The sequence below is a fragment of the Miniopterus schreibersii genome (genome assembly GCF_964146895.1).
Source record: "Miniopterus schreibersii genome assembly, chromosome: 8".
Classification (NCBI taxonomy): Eukaryota; Metazoa; Chordata; class Mammalia; order Chiroptera; family Miniopteridae; genus Miniopterus; species Miniopterus schreibersii.
In genome coordinates this window covers 60,682,924-60,698,474 of record NC_138109.1, presented here as the reverse complement: position 1 = coordinate 60,698,474, position 15,551 = coordinate 60,682,924, and the positions used below count along the sequence as shown (strand labels likewise).

The window sequence follows — 15,551 nt, the reverse complement described above, 5'->3', positions numbered from 1 at the left end:
CAAGGAGCGTTTTCTTGGGATTACTGTCCCAACTACCAGATACGTTGGGAATGTGAGGACTCCTTTCAGTGTATTTGGAGAGGAGACCTCAACTGTTTATTAATTATCTTCACAGTCCCACTACTCATGGCTTGACCACAGAACATTCTGCTGCCTGCAGAATCTTCAAGACCTCTCTGTTTCAAAGGATGGAATTTGGAGTCTATCTTTTCTTAGTGATAGGAATTTTTATAGCCTCAGACAATGTTCACAGGTCCATCTGCTAAGAACTTGCAGCTCCCTCACAAGCCAGACTTGGAAATAAATCACTGTTTCATTATTTCACAATTATTTCACATTGCCACCCTTCATTTTTAGTTCCTCCACAGTAGATAATTTTCTGTACTTATTAAATGATAAGGACATGAATTTAGGTAGTTTTTAATATTTACTTGATGAGACTTGACATACGTTTTAGATGTCAGGCTTTGCAAGTTCCTGCTGTAGTGTCACCAAGCTTGTTCTGCCTCTTTACCATCATATTCAGTGACCCTTTGCACTAGGCAACGTGTTGACCCACAGACTCGGCTTAAGAGTATACCATTCTTGCTGGACCATACCTGGTGCCTACCTGATTCAGGAATGTTCCATTACATATCCTGTCCAGCCAACAAATATCCATTTAAACTAAATCCTGCCCCTTCTCTTTGCAGTAGAATGCACTAGATCTGAGGGGTTTTGATTTTAGTGTTACACTGAGATCCAGTGAGCTGTGGCCTTAGCCAAACCCTGTGCTAGAGTGCTATCAAAACCAATGCTGAGATAGAGGTCATTCTGTTAAACATGACCCAACCCAGATGTGGCTTTAAATATGCAAGAGTCCCAGAGCTCCACAAAGGTGAGGGGAGAAGCTGAGTACCTTGTCTTCCTCTAGGGGGTCTCCTGTTCCTTCCAATCCTTCAGTCTACTACTTTTTCCACTGCCAAGACATTTGTGTCCTCACAACAAAAGGAGTCAAAATGCATAAGCATCTGACTTACACAAAATGCATAAACTTGGATGACATCATGCAATGGCCATGAGACTTGTTGCTGATAAGTGACACTGAGATCACCCTTCCTCAGAATGAGCACTGGGACTTCAAAGTTTTTAGGATGTGAGGTAAAGAATGTTCACCACTAGTTACTTGTACAAAAAGCTTTTGCCTTGTGGGAACCAGAACATTGTTCTAGTAATGAAGGAAACAGCTTTCTACAGCAAAATAGGATTTTCCTCTTAATGACAACTCCCATCTTTCCCTTGTCCTTCCTTCCCACCTCAACTGTGCAGGAAAGAAACTGGAAGCTGGTACAATGGGATGGTTCACACTTGTTCTTCAAGCTATTAAGAACAAAACAGAAAAGTGGGCCTTAGAGGAAGACAAGGCCAATGAAACTGTTGGGTCAGCCAAGTGAATTTCATCTCTGCCTTAAATCAAGAGAAATTATATAGCCCTAGAAGTTTGTAAAACTTTGCTTTGAGCTGAGATAAGAAATGGAGTTCATTCTTCTGAGAACAACAACAACCACCTTAAAATTCTTCCAGCCAAAAGCCACAGGTTCAGCCGTGGACTTGTTTTTATTGCGTTGTGTGTGATTAAGGAGACTAAGGAAAAGGAGTGAGCTTTCCAGGTGATGTGGAGGCCTCTTCAACACAAAATCAGGAGCTCTGAGTCCTAATCTCGACTTTTATTTAGATTTCCTCAAAGTTTGGTTATAGTTAAGCACAGCTCTCTTCCGCCTCTCTTTGGCATTTGTTTTATTATGTTTTTTTTAATCTGTTCTGTCAAAGCCCAGCTGGCATGAGAGCACGAATGGAGAAGAAATGGTAGCAACAGCAGAGAAGTAGCACATTTGTTCTACTCAGCTCTCAAATGCCAATGACAGAACTTGCCAGTTGGTCTCTCCTTTCCCCTGAGAGGAACCCAGGGCTGCAGGGTACCACTACCTGTTAATCAGAACAAATTAAGAGGTGAATCTTATATGTATTTTTATGTTCCCAAGAATAGGATGACCTGTCTGTATTTGGAGTTATATGCAAAGGGTGAATGAAATCCTCATAGGATGCCATAGCAGAGCAGAACCAAGAAAGCCTAATTCATTTGAACATTTCTGTTTATTCTATAATGTAATGTGGCAGCAGCTCATTTATTAAAAACAGCTAGTTTGGACCTATTTTTTACATAGCCAAAGTGACTGATTCGTTAGTTAATGTGAAAGATACTGAGCATTACTTATTGGTTCTATGAAATATATTTGTATGATATTATGGATGGGGAGGTATTAATCTACTTCCAAGTGATATGGATTAATTACTGATATTTTCACCTATGTGAGAGGCAAATCTCAGAATACAAGTACAAATGATTTAGTCAGTAGGCCAGGCTCCAGGAAAAATGTAAAATCTTGTTGGGTGGCCTCCCATCTCCCTCTTTTTACTTTTTATTTTTATTTTTTGAGCATGAACCCATTGCTGCCTTTATATGCTGTAAAATAAGTTTCTTGGTTAATTCCATCTCCATCTTTTGTTTTTCATCTGCTCAGTATATCCCAGGGCTGTTGATGCCCCAAGACCCCCTATGCAGATCTTCCCCCTCTGCTCAAATCCCACCAAGTATTTGCTTAATTGATACATAATAATTGGTTGATCCTGATAACGTATTACCCTCCTAGGGAAATGGCATTCATAGAATTTAAGGAACTCAATACACTGAGTCTTAAATGTGGAAATTTAGGCACCAACAATAGGCTGGTGGGAGAGATCCCTTTGGGGCAGAGGGCTTCTGAAGGCCCCGGAGAGGTCACCCCTTGAGAGTGACGGTGCCCCCGGACCTGGGTGGAAATTGCTGACTCAAGTGGCCTCTGTGGTTTTAGCATGGAAGGATCCTGCATCACAGCGACCCGGTCATCCTGTTCCTGTTCCTGTGGGCTTTCTCCACGGCCACCAGCATGCAGTGCTTCCTGCTCAGCACCTTCTTCTCCAGGGCCAGCCTGGCAGCAGCCTGCAGCGGTGTTGTCTACTTCACCCTCTACCTGCCCCACATCCTCTGCTTCGCCTGGCAGGACCGGATGACGGCCGACCTGAAGATGGCAGTGGTGAGGGACCCAGGGCTCAGCCCTGGCACATGACACAGTTCCTCTGAGGGGTCTGTAGCAATCTCAGAGGACTGGCCCGCCCTTTGAAGGGAGCCACCTTGCCTTGTGGCTCAGAGGGACTCAGTAAGGCTTCAGGACACCGGGGTAATGGGAGTGACGCGACAGTTCCTCCTCACCAAACCTGCTTGATTAGTCTGCCCCGGGAAGTAATTGAAAACCAGTTCAGCTCATAGGTCCTTTGTGTATCCACAAGGGGAAAACAGCCAGGCCCATTTCACTCAGTTTTCTTTTCCTAGCGTTTGACAAGATTCAGAAGGAAGGGAGCTTGCCCCCTCACTGTTCTGTCCAAAAAGATGTTTCCCTGAATTAAAAGTTTTGTTTGTCGCCAAAAGAACTTCAGTTGGGGCAGCTCTCCAAGTGTCTTTATCGTGTTCCACCACTGCACACAGAAAGGGGTGCAGAAACGAGCCAGTCCAGAGTCAGGCCCTCTTGCCAGGAGAGGTCTCCAGAAATTGAACTTCTGATTGCCCTAGAGACCTCTTAGTTCACAATTCCAAAACACCACTGTCTTTTACCCTAATTGTTTTCAAACAGGCTTTTTTCACCATCTCATTGACCAGGCCAAAGGCTTCTGGGCTGTGGGGGGGCAGCTTTCCTTGTCCTCCAGAATCTCCCTGTCCACAGTTCTCTGTGCGGTGAGGTTGAGAAAGGACTATCACCCGCTTCTTGTTGGGGAAAGATCTAAGGTCTAAGTTGTTCTCACAATTCAAATTTATTTGGCTCCAGAGCTGCCAAGGCATCTGCCTTCTATTTCTTAAATAAGAAACTAATTGCTGCTGTTTACAGCACTCAATTTTCTAAAATGATCACAATGGGCTAGTAGCAAGAAATCCTTCCGACTCTGCCTGGGGGTAGAGCTGGACGATCTTGGTATATTGAGTGGATGGTCAGTAGTTTGAGGCCATAGAGAAATTCTTGGGTGTGTGGATCCACCAAGAAGCTATAGTTCTGGAAACTGTGTGGATCAGGGATGGGCTGAGATTTTTTAAATGATTTTTGTGAACATATAGCTAGAGAACCCCTTCTTTTTGCAGAGATTCTGAACCCCATCCTAGGTCCTCCAAACTATTGGGGAGGCCTCTGAGCAGAGGAAATGGGAACAGCCCATCCCTCTGCCTGTGTTATGTGCCTTCTGTCAGGTCAGGGGCCGCTGTGAGGACTCAACTGGGGAATTCCTCTTCAGACACCTTCTCTGCATACTCCTGCTCAGTTGACTAGGACTCTCCACAAAGAACCTAGAAAAGGGTATGGAGATGAGGGAGGTGAGATAGTCAATGTTATCTGAGGCATTTCTGGACTCTGACAGACCTCAGGAGGGCACGGGACCATCCCCTGCATGGCCCCCTAGCCTGTCCTCGGAAACTGATGACTGTGGACCCTTCCAATGGGATTCTCACAAACAGCTCAAGTTAGTTTCTTTGTTTTTAAGAATGAGGGAGAAAGAGGTGGAAAGGTAGGGAGGTGGACAAGTACCTTTGGGCTTTCTGTGTGTTATGCTGCGTTGTGTCCATCTTCCCCATTACACATCTGTGTTCCATTGAACAGGTGAGAGGTGGCCCGGTGGGTAGCAGGCAGGGCTCTCTGAGACCTGAGAGGCATTCCTAGAATTCTTGTCCTCTGGGAAAACTGCCTTAAGCCCTCCCTGGGGTGGCTTTACAGCTGAACACACGAGGACCCTCTTTTGGCCCCCCTCCCTACCTTATGAGCATCTGAGTGCTACTGGGTTGGGTAAGAAACCCTCTGTTCACCTTGTGCGCCCTCTGCCCCATTGCAGAGCCTGCTGTCTCCTGTGGCATTTGGCTTTGGCACTGAGTACCTGGCTCGCTTTGAGGAGCAAGGACTGGGGCTGCAGTGGAGCAATATCGGGAATAGTCCCATGGAAGGGGATGGGTTCAGTTTCCTGATGTCCATGAAGATGCTGCTCCTTGATGCTGCTCTGTATGGCTTTCTTGCCTGGTACCTCGACCAGGTGTTTCCAGGTAAGGGTCCTATTCATAGGGTAAAAGTAACTGGGTGCTGCAGATCCCCAGCCCTCTCCCTTTCATCTAGTTTAAATCTCATCCTTTCTAAGCTCTTTCAATCTGGGCTCTCAGAGCCAGCATTTGAAACTGAAATCCAGGAGTCAACAATCCTCAAGTGAATGCTGTTGGCTTCACATGAGAAAAAGACCCAGGACCCGATCTTTTGTCAGCACTTCCACATAAGCTTCCCAGTCCAGGCCTCTTCCTTCCACTACCACCTCCTGCCAGTCTGTTCTCCCACTGTATTTGGAGATCCTTTCAGGATCTAGGTCCAACTGTATCAACCTTCAAGTCCTTCCAGGGACTTTTCCTCTTGTTCAGAGTAAAATCCATTGTTCCAACCCTGGCCTACAAGAGGCTTCATCGCCCGCCTCCAACTATGTTCCTCATCTCCTATCACCCCATGTTTCTCTGCTGCAGCAACGCCAGCCTCCTTACTGGTAGTTCTTCAATACAGTGAGTTCATTTCCTCCTCAAGGCCTTTGCGCCTGCCGCTCTCACTGCCTGGAGCATGTTTCTACACACACACACACACACACACACACACACACACGCTCACACACACACAATCTACGGGTTTGCTTCCTTACTTTGTTCAGGCCTCTGTTCACATGTCATCTTATCACTGGACTCTTTCCAGACTGAAACTACCTAAACATCTATCCCTATGTTATTAATAATATTTCAGTGCTAATGTCCCATTGTCCTAGTTTGCTTTTTAAAAATCACCATCTGACATGATATTTCTTTATGTGTATGTGTATTGACCTCTCCCAGTAGAATATGGGCCCAGGAAAACAAGTCCATGGTCTGTTTTGTTCACTGTTAGAGTTTCAGTGCCTAGAATGGTACCCTACTTTGGGTGGATAAATATCTTATTCATCTGCATCATGGAAAATCAGCTCCTGAATCAAAACTGGCTATTTGCACACTTTTCATTTGCTTTGTAGAAATCAGGTTTTCCTTCAAATTAATCTTTCCTGGTAGCTAGAGAAGTCCCACCTCCATTTGAGTAGTCTCCAAGTCAACCAAAAGCCACCTTGTGGTATGGCATCCATGGCCTGGCTCTTGATGTTGTGGCCAGGAGCTGGCAGGGGAGAGGGAGCCTGGACCTGTTCCCTGGCAAGGGACATACTCACAGTTCTCAGATCATCTCAGGGCAGCATTTGTTGGCAGAAATATGTAGGCAGCAAACCTAGAATAGGGAAAAGATCACTAGGCTGAGTCAGGAGGACTGGGTTTGGATCCCAGTTCTGTGACTACTTAGTTGCCTAGGGCTGTCATAACAAAGCACCACAAACCAGGTGGCTTTAAACAACAAGAATTTATCATCTCAAAGTTCTGGAGGCTAGAAGTCCAAAGTCAAGGTGTCGGCAGGGCCAAGATCCATCTGAAACCTGCATGTAAAGGACCCTACCCTGCCTTTTCCAGCTTCTGGTGGTTTCTCAGCAATCTTTGGCTTTTCTTGGATTGTAGATGCATCACTCAAATCCTCCTTCTTCGCATGTCGTTCTCTCTGTTTCTGTCTATCTTCACTTGGCCATCGCCTTATAAGGACACCAGTAACATTGGATTAGGGGCCCACCCTACTCCAATGTAACTTAATCTCAACTAATCATACCAACAATGACTCTATTTCCAAACAAGGCTGCGATTCTGAGGAGTCTGGTGTCTTTGTTTCTGATACCATTTCTGACACCAAATGTGTCATTTTCCCAACACCAAGCAATTCTCCAATATTAACTGGGTGTTCAACAATTCAATTCAATTCAATTCTGATAGTAACTCTCCAGAATGAGTGCAGACCCCACAGTTTCAGTCCCACAAGACTGCTCCCACTTCAGATGCCAGCTGCAAATGCTGTGCCCTGTCTGCCACACTTTTGCGCAGCTGACTACAAATTCAGGAGTTCAATATGTCACTAGAACAACTCACTAAAACTCAGGAAGCTGGTCTACTTACAGTTATAGCTTTATAATAAAGAATACAACTCAGGAACAGACAAACAGAAGAGATGAATAGGGCAAAGTACAGGAGGAGTGGGGTGTGGAGCTTCCCTACTCTCTCCAGGTGCATTATCCCCCAAGCACCTTGAAATGCCCATGAACCTGGAAGCTCCCTGAATGTCATTGTTCAAGTTTTTATAACCCTATCCCCAATCCCCTTCCCTTCCCCAGAGGTGGTGGGTGGGGCTGAAAGTTCCCACCCTCTTTTTATATGTTGTTGTTTTACTGATGATGGGACCCATCTTAAAGCTATTTAGGGGCCCCACCGAATCACCTCATTAGCATAAATTCAGGTGCGGTTGACGACTGTGCTCCTTATGAATAACAAAAGACACTCCTATCACTCAGGAAAATCCAAGAATTTTAGGAGCTCTACCAGAAACTGGGAATGAAGACCAAGTATATTTTATATTCTATCATAGACATCAAATATCATTTTTTGGTGGGGAGGCTACACAGTTCAATCCATAACAGTGACTTTGAGCAATACACTTGAACTTGCTCAGCCACAGCTTTTTCTATCTCATTGGGCCATTAGAAGGAGATAAGTGAAAATTAGCTGTATTGAGAATGAAATTTGTGCATAATTCAAGAGCTTTATTTCAGCTAAGCTAAGGCTTTAGTTTGTTTAACAACTATTTACTGAGCAGCACCTATGTGTTTGGTTTACCACCAGGTTCTTGGAAAAGCGGGTGGAAAGGACAGGCCCAGGCCTGCCCTAAAGGAGCTTACAGTCTAGCAGTGGCCATGAAACATGGGATAACTATTAAATAAGCAAGGACATTATTCTGTCAAAACCAACATTTTACAGGGAACAAAGTTTGCTAAGGGAACTGGACAAGAAATTTGGGAACCTTTTCCTTGAAACCCAGATGGTTCCAGCAGAGTGGGGAGTTTAAATCAGTGGTTTTAGAACCAGTTGACCAGTGTTAGAATTCCAGCATCTCTGTTTAATTAGCTGTGACTTTGGGCAGGTGATTCCAATTCAGTGTGCCTCCCTTTCCTTATCCACAAGAATACTACTACCACCTATCCCCTAGGGTTGTTTTGAGGATTAAATTCTTTAACATATGGAAGGTGCTAACAGTAATGCCTGACACAGAAAGAGCATCTAACAAATGTCAGTGATTGGCATCATTATTATTACCCAGTAATTATTGAAAAGGGCAAGACTAAATTCTGTAATAAATGTTTTCTTAGAAAAACTGTCAGCCAAGATCATCAGTCTTAGTGTTGCAGGTTTCACCCCCCAAAAAAGACCTTTTGAATTAAAACATGTTGGAAGGAGTGGTCTCTGTGGTATCCCGTGGGTAGCTGCGTAACGGTTTATGAATTATAAATATCTATAGTGACAATTGGAAGTTTAAATAGATAAATTCTAGATCTTATAGAACCATGATAAGGCAAGATGGCTTGGGTTTTCTCTCTTTATTTGCCCTGTCTATTTTTAGGGGACTATGGAACCCCACTTCCTTGGTACTTCCTTCTACAAGAGTCCTATTGGCTTGGAGGTGAAGGTGAGTTGTTTTTTTAAATTTAAAAATTAAAAAACACACACAAAAACTTCAAAGTTTGAGCTAACTACTTTGGCTATACATGGGATATGTGTGGGTTACAGAGGTGGCTCTACATCAAGTGTGTGATTCCTAATTCCTCTGCCGCCTCCTGGGAGCTCAGCCACCGCACAGCCTCTGGGAACCCACCTTTTGTGAGTCGCTGGGCCAGGGTGAGTGGCTGAGCATTGCCCAACTTGTGCGCAGTGGATTAAATTGCCTTAGTAAAAGAAGGCCAAACCACTTCAGGGTACAAATGACTTTTGCAGCTTCTCAATTTAAACCAAAGAGAGCCACGGAACCAGGAAGGAACCTTTGCATTCATCTTCTCCTGCCTCCTTTTTCATTTCTCTTCACCTTTTCAAAATATGAACTAATTCATTCTTTTAAGGTAAGGGCTCCACCAGGGTCTGGGACAGAGCTGTGATCTCAAGGCGAACGCTCTCAGGCTCTCCTGGTATTGCTTTTCACAGTGGTTGAGGAAGAGGGCTGAAAGGGCATTTGGCCAGAATGCAGCTTAGATAAAATTTACCTTCCCTACTGAACAGGACAGGAGGCCGGAGGGAGAGTTCTAGGAAAGCCACAGATTCTTTTGTGAGGTATGAGAAGGCAGCGACATTCCTGACCTGAGAGCTGGGGACTCCCCTGGAGCTGGGAGGTTCTGGAAACAAAGGAAATATTTTCCAATCTGTTTGTTCCTCAGCTACCTGCTTTTAACTTTGTATTGTTGGGCCTGAGCCAGGATTTATCCTTTAAGTACTAAGATAGGTGTTTGTTTTCTCTCCCAGGATTAGCCCAGGGCCTTTAAAAGGCTTAGGTGAGTTTTTTTCTTTTTTTTTTTTTTTTAAATGATTCAAACAAATAGCACTTCCACTGCTCAGTATTTTTCCATTTCATTGATTTGTCTGTCTCGTTTATCTATAAACTTCTAAATTTCGACTATAACAGAGCTGTAATCCATTAAGTTATGAATGGGAATTTTATAAATCTATAAAGTTATAAATGGGAATTTTCAAGAGTATGTTCCTGGAATGTTCCTAACTTCAATGAATATCAGGATTTGTCGGCTTTTTCCCCCCTCTACATTCTCAGCAGATACTCTGCCTCTCAAAAAAACAACAAAAACAAAACTTAAATCAAATGTACTGCTTCAAAAATAAATCACATATTTTTGCCAACAGAAGCCAAATATTTTTCACCTGTCTCACAGTCTAGACTGAAATAGATTCCAAAATCTCTCTAAAATCAGAACAGAGCTGAGCTTCTCCCCCTGACCCCTCCTTTCACAGATGAAGGAATAGAGCCCAAGAGACAGCCAGCGTCTTGCCCGAGGTCCCACTGGTCATGCGGGACAAAATCTGGAACTGGGGCCCACATTTTCTGAGAAGGAACTCACTCCAATGACTAAACTTTTTAGAAGAATATTTCCTCCTGCTGTTTTATTACACGTTGGTACAGTATCATAGCTAATAATGTGATCAAAGGCATTGTGGACAATAGATTTTAAAACCCTTCAGGAAACAGAAGTGGAAGTTCTGGAGGTGGCAGGTCCCTGACCACCAGGCCCAGTGCCTGCTCCCCCACCACCCGCAGATCTACAGAGGCGGCATGGACAGAGGGGCCCTGGCAGGCTGGTGCATTATAAACTCCCCTGCTCATGCGGGTGCGCTGGAGGCTGGAGCCTTTAGAGGCTTGGCGACAGCGGTTTCCTCCTGCCCCTGCTCCCCTCTCTGGCTGGCTCGCTCTCCTGCCTCTCTTCCCCTTCCAGGATGTCCTGATGTCCTTTTAAACCAAACGCCAAGGTTACACAAAAAATGCCTCTGTGTGCGTGTGTGTGTGTGTAGGTGTGGGTGGGTGTTTGTATGTGGGTGGGTGTGAATATGTGGGTGGGTGTGGGTGTGTTGTGTGAGAGTATGTGTGAATGTGAGAATGTGTGTGTGTGACATGCCTGTGGTGTATGTGTGTGTGTTTTTAAACTATACTTCACAATGTGTGCAAGCCTTACCTCAACCAGGCTCAATTCAGGTGTTAATCCCAAAATATTTAATGTCCATAAAAGTAGATTTCGCTGGTAAACCATTTCTCAATCTGTAAATTAAGCTGGCTGCCCATTACATCACCTTGAATGGACTTTTATTCAAGGTTCGCCATGACTTTGACACACTTGAGATTGGAGTGAAAAGTACTTCTGATCAGCTAAAAAATTTAACCCACTTCAAATTCAGTCTTGATTTTGTTAATATATATTTTTAATCACAATGTCTGACATTAGGAGCCTCTGCTGGCATGTTAAGGGGATGAGATGAAACTCCTGTTAAAAAACTCTCCCTGGTCTGGGCAAAGGTCACACAGTGTGGCCCACTGGGGGCATTGCCGGCCACTTGCAGAACCTCACAGACCGGCAGGTCAGAGGTTGGCAGGGCCCTGCTCAGGGCTGGTCCCTGGGAATGCTGACTTGGCCTTTGGAGGGAACTGCGCTTTTCAGTTATGGGAGGAAACTCTGCCCCCACCTCACTTCCCTCCTTTCCTGCCTCTGCTGGTGTGCAGCTCTCACAAGAGAGTAACAGTGGCTTCTGGTTGGTGCAGGTTGTTCAACCAGAGAAGAACGGGTCCTGGAAAAGACGGAACCCGTAACGGAGGAAATGGAGGACCCGGAACACCCAGAGGGAATAAATGGTAAAAACCTCAGTAAAGAATGCAGAGCAGAGGCAAGGAAAAGGGCCCGAGCAAACCACCTCTGAACTGGGATGACGGGGAGCCGGGGAAACTGGTTCTCTGTTGACAAGGGTTAACCCTGATAGCTCCTCCAGGGTCCAGCTGCACGTTTGCGGAATGAATGGCCCAGCCAGACATGAACGCATATTTCCTGGAGAAAGCAAATACCAAGTATGTTGTACGTTTGTGCCCTTGTTAGGCAAGTCCCAAGTGGGTTGCACAAATGTGCTGACTTCCGAGGATTTAGCAAGAACAATAACTTGGGTCACTGGGACTTAAGGCGGATATGAGCTATAAGGAAAGACAAAAATAAATGCTTCTGTGCACAGGGGGAGAGTGTAGTGGTGCTGACTTCACTTGTGGTTTACAAATCTAGATGCCCATTCATTCAAGCCTGCAAAGGCCTTTTCTGGCCTTGGAGGTTACCTAATGATTGCTGAGCTAATGAACAAGGCTAGAAGCGTTCCCCTGGCCTTTGCCTCCCTTCCCTTCCCTCTTGAACCAGTTCTGTACCTCTTCCAGTGTTCTCCATTCCCTAAGCATATGCATTTCTCTGCAGATGCTAAAACGTTCTTGCTATTCTCACCCTGGGTTTAGAGAGGCAGCCTGGCCTCTGGACTTTGCCCAACATTGCATGAGGGCGTCGGGCCTCCATGCTTCTGGCCAAACCCAGGTGCCATTTCACAAGGCTGAGGGTGGTGGCCCACAGCTTCTCAAAGAGGTAGTTTGCAGTCAATAGCACCCCTGGGATGACTCTCCTCCTAGAGTGGAATTCCAAGGCCAAAGTCAAGGGGCTGGAGGATGGTCCCATCTCAGCTATAGGCAAGGCCAGGAGGAACAGAGAGAAGTATTGGGATGTAAATGACCAGAACTACAATGTTAAGATGCAAATGAAGTAGTGCTCTATAGGGTGAATTAAGCAGGGAGAGACCGGAGGCCAGGGAGAGGTGGACACCACAGTAATGAGGGTCTGCAATGGAGGGGAATGTGGGAGTAGAAGAGTGGAGGGGCTGAGTTTGAGGGACATTATCGAAGAAAACTGGACTGTCCCACCCACTTAATTGGAGAAACTCTGGAGTTGTCAAAGTTGCCTCAAGGATTTGAGCCAAGGTGATAAGGAGAATGGCAGCTCCAGGAATGGACATGGGAGAGTCTGAAGGACAAAGTTGTTTGGGAAGGAGATGAGGAGCCTGAGCTGCTACCAGAAATCCACAAGGAAATGCCCCATAGACTGCTGGGAGTGAGGGCCTGGGACTGAAGATTGAGTTTAGGGCTGACTCCCCATATAGACAGTAAGTGCACTCGGGGTTCAAATCCCAGCTCTGCCACTCATGAACCTGTGACCTTGATTGGACACTTGATGTCTCTAAGTCTTAGGTTTCCTCATCTGTAGAAATGGTCATAATAATATGTACCCCATAGGGCCATTAAAAGGGTGAGATGAGGTATTCTATAGAAAACACTTGAAACAGTGCTTGGCACATAGAAATTGTTCAACAAATGTTAGGTGTTATTACCATTATTATTACAAAGCTCATGGCTAAAGCCATGGGGGCAGGTGAAATTATAGGCAGAAGGCAATGGTCTGAAGAAAGGATTTGGGGGAACATGTGCACTAAGAAGTCATATTTACCTCATGTTCATTTTTTCCTTCCAAGACTCCTTCTTTGAGCGTGAGCCCCCAGGCCTGGCTCCTGGGGTATGCGTGAAAAACCTGGTGAAGATTTTTGAGCCCTATGGCAGGCCAGCCGTGGACCGTCTTAGCATTACCTTCTATGAGAACCAGATCACCGCGTTCCTCGGTCACAACGGAGCGGGGAAAACCACCACCTTGTGAGTCTTCGGGGAAGGACGCTGGATCGCCATTTGTCCTGTCATTTTCTGGCTTTATTCTTTCCCTCTTAGCTCCAGTCTACTCTTTCCCACTGAATTTCAGTGACGAAAATGTGCTCTGTGTCTGTGTCCCAGGAATGCGTAAAGCGCACTGCAGTATTCAGTGCTCACCGACATACATTGTTTCATTTGAAGTTGGAGAGGGAGGTGGATTATGTTTATCGCCACCTATGTGTGCCAAGGAAGCAGACATCCAGACAGTTGAAGTGACTTCCCGAGGCCACCAAGCCGCAATGGTTCAGTGGGGGAAGAGCCAGGGCCTCCCACAACTGTCTCTTGTCTCTGACAGTGCAAGCCCACCCCCCACCCCCACCTCACCAGCGTGACTGTCGTCGGTGGTGGTGAGAAAGTCATGGCCATCACCATCATATGCTCTCAGCCTGTAGAGTTCTACTTATTTTCAAAGAGCATTCCTTTTCCTACCTAGGAGGGTTGGCGGTAGTTCTGGAGAAAGTAAAAAGGGTGCAGTCTCTAGAGGAGTAACAGCCTGGTGTTTGAAGGCCAAGTTCAGGGAAGAGGAAGGCTGGGCGCAGGCCGCTCAGCTCTGGAAGCTCCAGTCACTTTTTTAAGGGACCTGAGCGCCATCTGCTGAGAAGGAGGACACTAAGGCGCTAAGGTTTCCCAAGCTGCTGCAGAGGCGGCCCTCTCAGGGGGCAGGAATCCATGTGACTGACAGGCAGCCCTCAAGTCCTTTGGCTTCGTTCAGAGCCCCAGGAAGGAACAGCAGTGTACACCCTGCGCTGGAATGTTCTCCGAGGGCGGTTCAGTGTGAATGGAATGTGGGGCTGGTGCCATTGCATTTGGTTCTGTTTCCCTCTAGTGGTTGATCAACAGAGATTTCAGCTGCTAAGTACAAATTCAGATAGCCTGAGATTGTATCTGAACTCAGGGCCAGAGCTGGGTGGGGCAGTGTGGGATCCCTCTGACTTTTCTGCTTGTTCACTAATATGGTCAGAGAACTCCGTCCAGGACCCCAGGCCTTCTCGCAGGCAAACACATTACTTCATCGACTGCTGAAATGCAGCTTCCCCTGGGGGTTGAAACACAATGTTTAATACAAATAATATTTCTGAGTTTTACTTTATATTGGCACTCTTCTAAGTGCTTTATAGGTATTAACTCATTTACTTCTCTCAACAACTTCATGAGGTGGGTGTCATTATTTCTCATTTTCCAAAAAAGACTAACCTTGCTATTGTGCTTTTTATGTTTTGGATCCAAAGATGATATGGTTGGTGGTAATTGTCATGTCTGGCTTGAATCAGTTAATCAACAAATACATATTGAATGCCTGGGCTTCTCATGAAGATCCTTCCTCTGTGCTTTGTAATGGTGACATCAGGCAAAGCATTGGCCCAGGCACTGAACACTTTTTATTGAGCCCCCAGAGAACCCAGAGCTGTGATGGCTGAGTTGGGGAGGGACCTTGGGGTGTAAGTGAATGTTCTGCAGCTGGGAATCCTGGAGTCCCACTGGTACACCTGGGAACACTGGGAAATAAATAGAAGCAAGGAAAGAAGGCAGATGTGGTCATCTCATTTGGGCCTGGACATACACATTGGTGCTAAGCTCTGTGTGGGAAACTGTTGGTCCCCACAGCTAAGGATGGGTTGGGTTCAGTGAGAGCCATGGACAGGAATCACTGTGAGAGTCCTCACCTACCCTGGGGTAAGGGCTGCCATCCCAAGGCACTCCTCAAGGCCATCCTTTCTGCCACTGGCTTCTGTGTTCGGCAGGTCCATCCTGACAGGTCTGTTGCCACCGACATCAGGGACTGTGCTCATTGGGGGAAAGGACATTGAAACCAGCCTGGCTACAGTCCGACAGAGCCTTGGCATGTGTCCCCAGCACAACATCCTGTTCCACCAGTAAGTAGAACAGGAATTGAGACCCTCCCCATGTCTCATTCTTACCCTGCCCCCAACACACATGTTCTCTAGAACCCAGCACAGGGATGCCAGCTCTGGAAGCAGGAGGCAACACCCTTGCTTGGTTTCCCCATGTTCAGAGTCCTTTGTCCTGCTTGTAATGGGAGGTGGCCCTCAGGTATGCCTGTGGTACTTGGACCTGAGGTCTCCTCCCTCATAAGAGTGACCACCTTCTTCTCTGAGAGGTGGCTGATCCCCAGGCCCCTTGCTCAGCTCTGAAGTGCTCCCTCTGCCAAGAGAGGAGACCAGTGTCCCATTTTCT

General features: G+C 46.1%; 1 protein-coding gene across 1 annotated transcript in view; it reads left to right on the top strand.

Moving 5' to 3' along the window:
* The window catches only part of ABCA4 (ATP binding cassette subfamily A member 4), a gene marked incomplete at its 5' end in the record, with an annotated part of 120,025 nt that overhangs the window by 59,583 nt on the left and 44,891 nt on the right, over positions 1–15,551 (top strand). Inside the window, 6 exons of the mRNA XM_081145372.1 lie at positions 2,892–3,113; positions 4,948–5,152; positions 8,652–8,717; positions 11,340–11,429; positions 13,127–13,301; positions 15,098–15,229. Of these exons, the coding sequence (XP_081001498.1) occupies positions 2,892–3,113; positions 4,948–5,152; positions 8,652–8,717; positions 11,340–11,429; positions 13,127–13,301; positions 15,098–15,229 (890 nt within the window). The remainder of the gene's footprint in view (positions 1–2,891; positions 3,114–4,947; positions 5,153–8,651; positions 8,718–11,339; positions 11,430–13,126; positions 13,302–15,097; positions 15,230–15,551) is intronic.